The following is a 12958-nucleotide window of genomic DNA, read 5'->3' as shown; positions in this document are numbered from 1 at the left end:
TTCAGAGATAGGCAACAGAGCAAGTCTAGGAAGGGGCCAAGCCAAACGCTAGAAACTGGTGCCCAGAAGGCTCTGGGAGGGGAAAACCAGGTCCATATTACAGATCTAACAAATCCGAACAGCAGCCAGGGCTCACACCAACACCTGACGTCAAAGCCAGGGAAAAGTTGAATGATATGAGACAAGAACGGGGCCATCACTGTGTGTCAAGGGAGGGAAGCAGTGGAAGACTACACAGTCACAGGAGATCAAAACCTGGGCCAGTGAGATTAGCTAGCAGTGAGGAGACCTCAGGAATGAAGCAGCCTTTGTTCTCAACAAATGTGATTGAAGGAAACCAAAATGCCTGGGATCAGGCAGGTCAGCTGGAGGAAAAAGAACTGGGGAGTATGTGCATCTTCTTAAAATGTTCAAGACCAAAATGTTTCCAAGCCATATTCAGACCAAAGAGGCAGCCCACAGGACACAAATGTATAGCTCCTGGGTATCGAGTCTTCCGAGGGTGCACATATTGGGCCAAGTGTGAGGTGTGATTACCCTTATCAAAGGACTTGAGTTATCTGAAGTGGAGGGTCTTTCTAAAGCTAAAGCACCCTAGAAAGTGTAGCTCTTGGGGCACCTAGGTAACACAGTCAGTTAAGCGCCCCTCTCTAGATTTTGGCTCAGCTTGGGATCTCAGGGTGATGAGATCAAGCCCTGCATTGGGCTCCATACTCAGTGCGGAGTCGGCTTGAGATTATTTTTCCTTCTCCCTCTGCCCCTCCTACTTGTATATGTGTGCACTGTCGCTCAAAAAAAAAAAAAATAACTATTTTTTTTAAAAAAGTGTAGCTTGGATCATTGAATTTCTTAGAACTCCAACAGCTCTTTAACATAGTATTTTATTACAGAACTTCACAAAGAATTTTCAGTATCTAAGCATAAAGATAGAAGGTACTGAAATTCATTTGCATCTTTGAGACAAGACAGTTTTCTAATACCTACCTCTACTATAATGCTAAGTCAAAACAATTTTTTTTAATAAAATTTTAGATGTCCCAGAGATTAATTCTGATGCAATATTTGGCATGCCATTAAGTGACTGGATGTTGAAATCCTACTTCCTTTTCCTTTTCTTTCATAGAAGGAAAACCCGGACTGTGCATATCAAAAATCAGCGTCTCTAGGAAGTTGAGGGTTTGGGACAGTCTTCTTGGACACTCAACTCCAAATACATGGAAGGCAGCAATGAGGGCAGCCAAGGCCGTAATACAGTCATCTACCTTTGTGAGCTTCTCTTTTTCTAAATACAAAGAAAATTCGCAGACATCGACATTGAAAGGGTTCTTGACTTCTAACACGGGTGTGGAAACTTGCACCTGAAATAATAGATAATAGACTCAACACTCTGTGATGTGGATAATAGCTAAATAATAAAATGTGCCTCAATTTAACCATGATATTACAGTAAATGAACTTGTCGTAGTGCAGCATATTTGTAAATATGATGAAACCGTACTTCAAAAGAGACCACCACCCTGTTTTCAAATAAATTATCATATGAAGATGTGAAACGTCAAACCCAGTGATCACTGACATACTGCATACCTTCTCATTCACAATGACAAAAAGGCTGGGATCATCCCCAAAAACATCTGGTAGAAGCAAACATGTGGCTGTCATCTTCAGATCTGCCAAAACAAATGTGCTTAAAGTCCAAGTGAAAATAAGGTTTTGCCAACTATAAGCAAAAGCCAGTTTTTAAACATGGATTTTTGTTTGTTTAGTCATTTCCTTCTACAGAGAATAAACCAGCTTTATTGCATCAGTGTTTCACAACTATTTAACCAACACTGCCATCTAATAAAAACCGGATCTCATGTTCTGCCCTCCAAGTCATGGCCAGAAGATAAGAGCCCTGTACTCTCTGTCCATCAGCCAGGAAGATTTTAGCATGCTTTACCTCATGATGTGTATTATGACACTAACAGCTAACTAGTTCCCCTAAATATAATTTTACAGGATCAAGTATACTTTCTTTTTTTTTTTTTTTTAAGATTTCACTTAATTTATCTATTTATTTGACAGAGAGAGATCACAAGTAGGCAGAGAGGCAGGCAGAGAGAGAGAGAGAGAGAGAAGCAGGCTCCCTGCTGAGCAGAGAGCCTGATGCGGGGCTCGATTCCAGGACCCTGAGATCATGACCCGAGCTGAAGGCAGCAGCTTAACCCACTGAGCCACCCAGGTGCCCCTCAAGTGTACTTTCAATTCTGTACCTCAACTTGCCCTATTTGAGAATTTTTTTCATCCTGCATGTTGTTTCACTGAATTACTTATTTCTAAAACAGAGCTTTTCTAATTATCCCAAATTATCCAGGTAACTGAGACCAGATTGCCCGAGACCCAAGTTTACTAACGTTTCAACATTTCTTCATCTGTGTGCTGTTTCATTTTTTCTTGCAATGCAATATTGATTGGATTGTCCATCACTGAAAAAGAAGTCAGTATATTTTCTGAATAGGATTCCAAAATGTGCTTTATTTTCTTATAAATATCTGTTCTCGTAAGAAGTTGGAATTCTCTGAACATCTAGGAAAAAGAAGAAAAAGGTCACAAGAAAAGCTAATGTATAGAATGTAAGGAGTAAATAACTCTTTAGGCTTATATTAAGCTTTGAATGCTAGTTTAAAATATATACAAGGTATCTGAGTAGCTTTAGTGGAGGAGTAAAGATTTAAAAAGACAGAGGAGGGGAAGAAAATCTGAAATGAATAGGATAAATAAGATAAATAATGGACATAGCAAACTTCTATACCCATAGAATTAAAACTTTGCACAGACTCAACTAAATGAGGGTTCAACGATATATGTGTATTTTGGCTATTCGGCTTCCAGCTAAGATTCTAGGACCTTGTATTTCTTTAGGTGGTGTGCAACAAGAGCAAAATAAGAAAACTGTTAGATCTTAGGAAGCAAAATTTTTTTTTTAAAGATTTATTTATTTATTTATTTGACAGAGAGAGAAATCACAAGTAGATGGAGAGGCAGGCAGAGAGAGAGAGAGAGGGAAGCAGGCTCCCTGCCGAGCAGAGAGCCCGATGCAGGACTCGATCCCAGGACCCTGAGATCATGACCTGAGCCGAAGGCAGCAGCTTAACCCACTGAGCCACCCAGGCGCCCAGGAAGCAAAATTTTAAAAATACCTAACCATAGTGTTCGAAAGAGGAGAGCTTTAGAGACAAAAGTAAGTGATGAGAAACAGGTATAGGCAATATGATTACAAAGTAAAAGCAAAACCAGTTTACATGTATGGGAACCCCTTTACTCAAAACCACCTTTTCCTGCCACTGCCCAATTTCTCCCCGTCCAAGAATTCCACCACACTGGAGCCTCCCCACTGTTTTTTTAATTAAACATTTTTAAATGTTAAATTCAATTAATTACATATAATGTATTATTGGTTTCAGTGGTACAGGTCTGTGATTCATCAGTCTTACACCCAGTGTTCATTACGTCACATGCCCTCCTAATGTCCATCACCAGTTACCCCATCCCCCCACGCCCCTTCCTTCCAAAAACCCTCAGTTTGTTTCCTATGATTAAGAGTCTCTTATGGTTTGTCTCCTTCTCTGTTTTCATCTTGTTTTATTTTTCCTTTCTTCCCCAGTGATCCTGTTTTGTTTCTTAAATTCCACATATCAGTGAAATCATGTGATAATTGTCTTTCACTGACTGACTTATTTCGCTAAGCATTATCCCCTCTAGTTCCATCCATGTCATTGCAAATGGCAAGATTTCATTTTTAATGGCTGCATAATATTCCTGTGTATATGTGTGTGTGTGTATATACCACATCTTTATCTGTTCATCTCTCGGTGGACATCTGGGCTCTTTCCATTGTTTGGCTTTCGTGGACATTGCTACTATAAACACTGGGGTGCACGTACCCCTTCAGATCACTACATTTGTATCTTTGGGGTAAATACCCAGTAGTGCAATTGCTGGGTCATAGAATAACTCTATTTTCAACTTTTTGAGGAAACTCCTTACTGTTTTCCAGAGTGGCTGCACCAGCATGCATTCCCATCAACAGTCTAAGAGGGTTCCCCTTTCTCCACATCCTTGCCAAAATCTGTCATTTCCTGACTTGTTAATTTTAGTCATTCTGACTAGTGAGGTGGTCTTTCACTGTGGCTTTTATTTTTATTTCCCTGATGCTGAGTGATATGGAGCACTTATTCATGTGTCTATTGGCCCTTTGTACATCTTTGGAGAAATGTCTGTTCATGTCTTCTGCCCATTTCTTCATTGGATTATTTATTCCTTGGGTCTTGAGTTTGGTAAGTTCTTTGTAGATTTTGGATACTAGCCCTTTATCTGATATGTCATTTGCAAAGATCTCTCATTCTGTCAGTTGTTTTTTGGTTTTGTCAACTTTCCTTTGCTGTGCAAAACCTTTTTATCTTGATGAAGTCCCAATAGTTCATTTTTGCCTTTGTTTCCCTTGCCTTTCTCTCCACTTTTTTTTTAAAGATTTTTATTTATTTATTTGACACTGAGCCACCCAGGTGCCCCACCCCACTTTTTTTTTTTTTAAGGGTGGCTTTATAAGACAATTCATCATCACTCACACTGGTAGGAATCAAAGTACTCATCTCTTTCCCTAAAACTCTGTAAAGAAGAGTTACATACTACCCATGGGGTCTCATCATTTCTTGAACATTTTGGTAGATCATCAGTTGCCCAAAGACTAGGTCCAAAAGTAGTTATCAGAAAACTGGAATGCACATTCTCATAAAGGCATGGTGGCTCTCTTATTAGGCAACCTTCTGTGGACCACTAATCGAGGATAGTGGGGAACACGGTAAGTCCAGTGAATTCCATGTATCATCACTGTGGGGCATCTCAACAGAGAAATGGGATATATACTTATATATGTAAAAAATCAAATTGAAATTCAATTCAAAAATAACATTTACTGAAATGAAAACATCACCAAATAGGAAAATGCATGTGGGAAACAGAAAAGTTTCATGAACTTGAAGATAGAGCAATAGAAATTATTCTGAATAACAAGAAAAAAAAAGAGGATTAAGATTAGTAACCTGTGAGTCTACGGCCATACCACCCTGAACGCGCCCGATCTCGTCTGATCTCGGAAGCTAAGCAGGGTCGGGCCTGGTTAGTACTTGGATGGGAGATTAGTAACCTGTGAGACAAAACATGGAGTGTGGAGAAAGGAGCTTTTCTGTGGCTGATCATTCATGACCAGGAGTTTGGCTGTATGAGGTTTGAGGAAGGTGACACAAATAAGTAAATACATTGAGGATAATGGGTGCCAATGGGTGCTGTTAAAGTGAGTCAGAATGTATGGAAAAGGAGTCAATTAGAATAAGCCCTCTGTTTTGGGTTGGACTTGAAGGTATAAATGCAACCTCATGGCTATATGGATATATGAACAGATACAGATTTTGATTTTGTGTGTGTGTGTGTGTGTGCTTGCACACATGTACACCTATGCAAAGGTATATATCCTGGCTTTGTTCTGTGAGAAATTATAGAGCAATAGCACCTCTGTAGCTATGAGTATACTTAGGGCTAAAATCTTTGTTCCTAAATTTCATTCTGATTTTCTGTTCAAAGAATGTGTTTTGAGGGGAGGAGGGTGATGAATGCAGGTGGTGACGAAGGATCCATGTAAATTCTCCAGTCCAATGTCCCATGCTGGCTGCTTCTCTTCTGCCACACCTGTGCGCACAAGCTCCCTAGGCTCACAGGGCTTCACAATGATAGTAGCAACAAGTGGTGGGAGTAGTTTGGAGCAGGGACAGCTGTCCTGCTCTAGGAATTGGTTGTTAGCTGGGTGTTTGTAAGTTAGGTTGAGCTTGCTTTTATTTTAGAAAGCACAACAAGGGTTTTCTAAATATTGTGAATACCAGCTGGCTGGCTAAGGCCTAGACAGGCACTTCCTAAAGAAAGCGGAAACGTTCAACTCTTTTGTTTAAAACAACAGATAGACAACTTTATTCATTCAGTAACACAGTCATTACAAAAACCATATCCCAATCCATATTTTGGATATAAAGAGTGAAATGCCTGAGGGAATGGGAAAAAAAGAGACCTAAGACAAAGCACGAGACACCCAGTCTTGGGTCTAAAACCTGCTCCGCCCCCGACTCAGATTCATTCTATCATTCTTTGAAAGGCTGCTGAACCATAGCTTATCTCTTTGAATCACTAAACCTGTGCAGGCCACAAGCCCACGAAGACCTCCTAAGGCTGCAGCGTCGGTGTCCAGACAGTCTCACCAACTGCTGTGGGCTGAATGCTTATGTCCCCCCAGAATTCATATGTTAAACCTAATGCTCAATGTGATGGAATGAAGACATGGGGCCTTTGAGAGGGGACGGGTTATGAGGGTGGAACCTTCACAAATGGGATTCCTGCCTTTGTAAAAGAGTTTCCAGATAGCTATGCTGCTATTAGCCAGGTGAAATGAGAGCTAGAGAGTGCCGTTCATGAACCAGAAAGCAGACTGTCAGACACCAAACCCGCCAGTGTCTTGATCTTGGACTACCCCAACCCCAGAGCTATTGAGAAATAAATTTCTGTTGTTTATAAACCACCCAGTCCATGATATTTTTGTTATAGCAGTCCAGACAAAGACACCAACCATTCACTAACTCATTCAGCATTCCAAAAAAAAAAAAAAAAATCAATATTTCATTTGTATTGCACGCACAATATTCTGCAAGGCACTTGGAGAACTACTAACATGTTTAAAATATGCTCCTTACACTTATGGGGTTTATGGGCTGTCTGTTTGACTGTACTCTTGAAATAGCCAAAGCCTCCTGGCTATTACTCTTGGTAGCAACCCAAAGATGGAGAGAAAACAACCAATAACTAAGGTAGTGTTGCTGAGAGACAAACAGATAAAATAATCTGTGTAGAGCACCGAAAATACACCCCCTATGTAGTAAGCACTCAGATGTTTGCTATAGGCATGATTATGAAAATAAAATATGCAGGCAAGTTCTTTTTCATTTTGTGGAGGAAAAATAACATGGATAACTCTTATTTTCAAAACAGTTGATTGCGCCCACAGAATTCTTCCATGAAATGTGTTCCCAGGTAAAAACTTCAATGAATCTTTCATTATATACTCAGCTAACATTACACTAAGATTGTGATAGGACCATTTAAAGGCCCCTGTAAGTAAACTAAATGGAAGGGTACTTGATTTATTTGTTAAATTTCATATATTCCACTTTATAAAGTTATTTGGGATCATAAAGGAAATAGATTTTGAGTAATGCTGCAGACTAACAGTTCCTTAGTAAACTATCTTGATTGTCTAAATGTATGCAAAGGGAAAATGTTTCACACCGTCAAAACACCCCTAAGTAGTGGTCCGTCCAGCCTCCCCAGTATGTTCAATGACAGGGAAATCTTTAAATCTGAAGGCAGACAGTGTATGTTATTAGAATATGCTTCCAGAAATTCTTACCAAATGGTCCCAGTTACAGCCTGTGGAGTCTACACACCCTACTGAGATTCACACCCACCATTTGCTACATAGTGCTGTTATACTCCAAAAGAAAAGAAAAAAATCCATTTGGACATTAAAATTAGAGAATATTATAAGCAAATAAAGATACCTGATAAGGGCACTTCAGGAAAGGAAACATTTTAAGAACGTCCTTCAGAGGTGTTCTGCTGCCAATCAACTTTCTTCTTATTTCCAAAGTCTGACTCATCCTCTTATCAATTTCTTTCCAGTTCTTTTCTGTTTTCATATATTCCTGCTGGAACCAGTTAATATGTTCATCTGTCTCAGAATCTAAGCAAACAGTTTCTTCCTGCAAAATATTTTCGAAATATCAATATGTTTCATCTTTCAAGTGGCAGTTTAACACTTCGTGAGAACTTGAATCATAGTCTGTTATTGCACTTGTAATGGACTCCTAAGGTGAGGGTTACCACGTGTGATTACACTTAGCCTTGACTGTGGGTAACAAATGGATAGTCTTTAGCAAATCAGATAGTTCATTACTTACTATCATTACTTACAGTCTGTTCTCTTAAAAGATGTAAGAGTTACTTCATATTCTACATACCCTTTTAGTAGAAACCTAGATTATCTACAAGGTTCACACTTAACAGGAATGTTTTTTATTTCTGCTCATTTAAATATTAAAAGAGATAAAGAGGTTTTAAATTAAGGTTTTGTTATTGCTACTGTTTGTATTTTTCCTTTTTAAATGCCTTTTTATAACTGCACTACTATGCCATAAAATCCAAATTCAAAATAATAACAGTGGGTATTTTGTAACACTAAATCATCAAACCATCAATTATATTTACTATAAATTTGAGTACATTGGGTGGGGTGGATGACTAGGAAATACCTAGCATATTAAAAATCCAAGATGATCAGTTTGAGTAGCCAAAAAAGCAAGTGTTTCTAGAAAACTTTGTTGAGGAGCAATCAGAAAACAAAAAGAAATAAAAAACATCCAAACTGTCAAAGAAGAATTAAAAACTTTCACTATTTGCAGATGACATGATACTCTATGCAGAAAATCTGAAAGACTCCACCAAAATATTGCTAAAACTAATATATGAATTCAACAAAGTTGCAGGATATAAAATCAACATACAGTAATCTGTTGCATTTCTATATACTGATAATGAAGCAGCAGAAAAAGAAATCAGGGAATCGATACCATTCACAACTGCACCAAGAACAATAAGATACCTAGGAATAAACTTAATCAAAGAGGTAAAAGTTCTGTGCTCTGAAACCTTAGAACACGTATAAAGGAAATTGGGGACGAGACAGAGAAATGGAAAAACAGTCCATGCTCATAGGTTGGAAGAACTAACATTGTTAAAATGTTTGTACTATCCAAGGGTGCTTAAGTGGCTCAGTTGGTTGAGCAACTGCCTTCGGCTCAAGTCATGATCCCGGACTTCCAGGATCGAGTTCTGCATCGGGCTCCCAGGTCCTTGGGGAGTCTGCTTCTCCCTCTGATCTTCTCCTCTCTCATGCTCTCTTACTCATTCTCTCTCAAATAAATAAATAAAGTATTATAAATAAATAAATAAAATGTTTGTACTACCCAAAGTGATCTACACATTTAATGCAATCCTTATCAAAATACCACCAGCATTTTTCACAGAACTAGAACAAATAATCCTAAAATCTGTAAGACCCTGAATAGCTTACACAATCCTAAAAAAGAAAAGCAGAACTGGAGGCATCATGATTCTGGACTTCAAGCTATATTACAAAGTTGTAGTCATCAAGACAGTATAGTACTGGCACAAAAACAGACAAACAGGTAAATGGAACAGAATAGAAATCCCAGAAATGGACCCACAAGTACATAGTCTACTAATCTTTGACAAAGTGGGAAAGAATATCCAATGGGAAAAACAACAACAACAACAACAAAACAGTCCTTCAAAAAATGGGTGTTGGGAAAACTAGACAGCAAGATGCAGAAGAAAGGGGCGCCTGGGTGGCTCAGTGGGTTAAGCCGCTGCCTTCGGCTCAGGTCATGATCTCAGGGTCCTGGGATCGAGTCCCACATCGGGCTCTCTGCTCAGCAGGGGGCCTGCTTCCCTTCCTCTCTCTCTGTGATCTCTTCCCTTCCTCTCTCCTACTGTGATCTCTCTCTGTCAAATAAATAAATAAAATCTTTAAAAAAAAAAAAAAGATGCAGAAGAAAGAAACTGGACCACCTTCTTACACCATACACAAAAACAATTCAAAAATGGGTCAAAGACCTAAACATGATACAGGAAACTATCAAAATCCAAGAGGACAACATAGGTAGCTTATGACCTTCCATAGCAACTTTGACCTCTGTCATACCAACTTCTTACTAGACATGTCCCTGGAATCAAGGGAAAACACAAGCAAAAGTGAACTATTGGTATTTCATCAAAATAAAAATTTCTGCACCGTGAAGGAAACAACAAAACTAAAAGGCAGCTTATGCAGTGGGAGAAGATATTTGCAAATGACATATCATTAAGGGCTAGTATCCAAAATCTATAAAGAACTTACCAAACTCAACATCCCAAAAACAAATAACCCAGTTAAGAAATGGGCAGAAGACATGAATAGAAACTTTTCCAAAGAAGACATCCAAATGGCTAACAGACACATAAAAAGATGCTCAACCTCACTCATCATCAAGGAAATACAAATCGAAACCAGGATGAAATGCTACCTCACACCTGTCAGAATGGCCAAAATTAACACCACTAGAAAAAACAGGTGTTGGTGAGAATTTGGAGAAAAGGGGAACCCTCTTAACTGTTGGTGGGAATGCAAACTGATGCAGCCACTCTGGAGAACAGTATGGAGGTGTCCCAAAAAGTTAAAAATAGAGCTACCCTACAATGTAGCAATTGCACCACCAGGTATTTATCTAAAGGATACAAAAATACAGATTCGAAGAGATATATGCACAATGTTGTTTACAGCAGCATTATCAACAATAGCCAGACTATGGAAAGAGCCCAAATATCCATTGACAAATGAATGGTTAAAGATGATGTGGTGGTGGTGGTGTGTGTGTGTGTCCATGTGTCTGTGTATATATAAATATAAATGGGAATATATATGTGAATATTACTCAGTTAAAAAAAAAGTTTTTGAAAATCTTACCATCTGCAAAGACACGAGTGGAGCTAGAGTGTGTCATGTTAAGTGAAATAAGTCATCCACAGAACAACAAATACTATATTATTTCACTCATGTGAAATTTAAGAAACAGATGAACATATGGGAGGGGGAAAAGAAGAGAGAGAGGCAAACCATAAAAGAGACTCTTAAAGGTGGAGACAAACTGAGGGTTGATGGGAGGAGGTGGGTGGAGGATGGGCTAGATGGGTGATGGTATTAAGGAGGGCACTTAGGAGGAGCACTGGCTGTTGTATGTAAGTGAGGAATCAATGAATTCTACTCCTGAAACTAATATTGCACTGTATGTTAACTAACTAGAATTTAAGTAAAATATTTAAGGGGCACCTGGGTGGCTCAGTCAGTTGGGTATCTGGCTTCATTCAGCTCAGGTCATGATCCTGGAGTCCTGTGATTGAGTCCCATGTCAGGCTTCCTGCTCAGTGGGGAGTCTGCTGCTCCTTCTGTCTCTCACCCTACTTGTGCTTTCCCTTTTTCTCAAATAAGTAAATAAAGTCTTTAAAAAAATTAAAAAGTAAATAAAATATTTTAAAACAATAAATAAACAAACAACAAACTTTCTCCTGCCACAAGAAAGAAAGAAAGAGAAAAAGAAAGAAGAAGGAAAGAAAGAAAAATTTGTGCAGGGGATACTCAGCAGAACTGCACTTGAGTTAACAAGTTGGCAAACTGTTTAGTTGACCAGAATATGAGCAGATGTCATTTATAAAAAATGAAAAAAAAAATAGGCCTAAAATGTTCCTACATAAGGGCTTTTCAAGAACATAAGAGAGCTTCAAGTAGATCCACTTTCTATGAACGTAGGATGACTAGCAAGACAGACCAAGTGATCAAATCTCTAGAAAAGGATAACTTACCAAGAGACTAATAAAACCCTATAATCTTACATAAATATAAATAGAAAATAAAGCTTTTCCACAAGGAATATGCCAAGTCCTGGAAGTTTTATAGACAAATTCTACTAAACTTTCAAAACAGAGTGTTCCAAATTTATGCAAATTGTATAAGGAAGTCGGGGTCAGGAAGGTGGGGGGGAAAAGGAATTCTATGAAGGATTCCAACCTATTCTAAGACTCCCCAAACCTGAAAGAACACTTTAAGAGGAAAATTACAAGTCAATCTCATTCATGAACAAAATTATAAATATTGAGAACAAAGAACAACTAACTTAAGCTTATCCCAGAAATGCAACAATGGTCTGACATTACTAAAGGAGCTATAGTAAATAAAGGGAAATATGATTGATTTACCCATTACATTTCACATACCTTTCATATTGAAATCTGAATTTTTTTTTAAAGATTCTTTATTTTAGAGAGCATGAGCAGAGGAAATAGGCAGAGAGGGAAAAACAGAGAGAGAAAGGGAAACAGACTCCCTGCTGAACTTGGGAGCCCAATGCAGGACTTGATTCCACGACCCCAATTTCATGACCTAAGCCAAAATCAAGAGTTGGACGCTCAACGGACTGAGCCACGCAGGCACCCCTGAAATGTGAATTTTAAGGTCATTGTGATAGAAACAAAAATACATAAGTTTTGAGAATTTTGACATATGAACAGTTCTGTAATTAACCTGGATTATCTAAATATGTGTAAATACCATATACTGCATTAACCAAAGTGTTTTTTAAATGACCACATTTGAAATAATGCAAGAAAAAATATGTATAAAATTCAACTTGAAAAAATATGTATAAAATTCAACATCCCTTTAAAATTAAAGGAAAAAATGTTCATCAAAATAAAAAGAGGAATTTTTGAAACTTATAAAGTTATCTACCAGAAACTTAGAACTAACATTTTTAATGTTGAAATTTTAAAAGAATTTTCCTTAAAATCAGAAACAAGACAATGCTGCTCTGCTTTACTCTTATTCAGCCTTTTACTAGAGATCCTACCCAGAGTACTAAGATAAGAAAGAGAAACAAAAGGCGCATGGATATTGGAAAGATAGAAACGAACTGTCCTCTTTCATAGTTGATGTGATCTGATTATTTAAGAGAAAACTCAAAATGATGTACATATAATTTATTAGAGTTAGGGAGAGAGTTTTACAAACAACTGAATGTAAGATAAATATTAAAAATTTGTTAACAAACAGAATATGTAATTTTTTACAGTTGCAACAAAAAGTAAAAAGCACCTGGGAATACAACTAATAATAGATATGTATGTCCTTTATGGAGAAAATTATAAAATTATTAGAAAATACTAATGAGACAAATTAATAGATCTACCATATTCACTGTTAGAAAAA

General features: G+C 37.9%; 1 protein-coding gene across 6 annotated transcripts in view; it reads right to left on the bottom strand.

Moving 5' to 3' along the window:
• Positions 1-863: 863 nt before the first annotated feature.
• Positions 864-12958, bottom strand: part of SAMD3 (sterile alpha motif domain containing 3) — a 56732-nt gene continuing 44637 nt past the window's right edge. For all 6 annotated transcript variants that reach the window (XM_059177570.1, XM_059177571.1, XM_059177569.1 and 3 more), the window contains 4 exons: positions 7641-7841; positions 2397-2568; positions 1588-1670; positions 864-1358 (listed from right to left, as the gene is read on the bottom strand). In XM_059177570.1, coding sequence (XP_059033553.1) covers positions 1074-1358; positions 1588-1670; positions 2397-2568; positions 7641-7841 — 741 coding nt within the window. In that variant the 3' untranslated portion in view covers positions 864-1073. The remainder of the gene's footprint in view (positions 1359-1587; positions 1671-2396; positions 2569-7640; positions 7842-12958) is intronic.

Source organism: Mustela lutreola, chromosome 6 (genome assembly GCF_030435805.1).
Source record: "Mustela lutreola isolate mMusLut2 chromosome 6, mMusLut2.pri, whole genome shotgun sequence".
Taxonomy (NCBI): Eukaryota; Metazoa; Chordata; class Mammalia; order Carnivora; family Mustelidae; genus Mustela; species Mustela lutreola.
The sequence above is the reverse complement of the archived record's forward strand: the minus strand, read 5'-3'. Positions and strand labels throughout refer to the sequence as shown.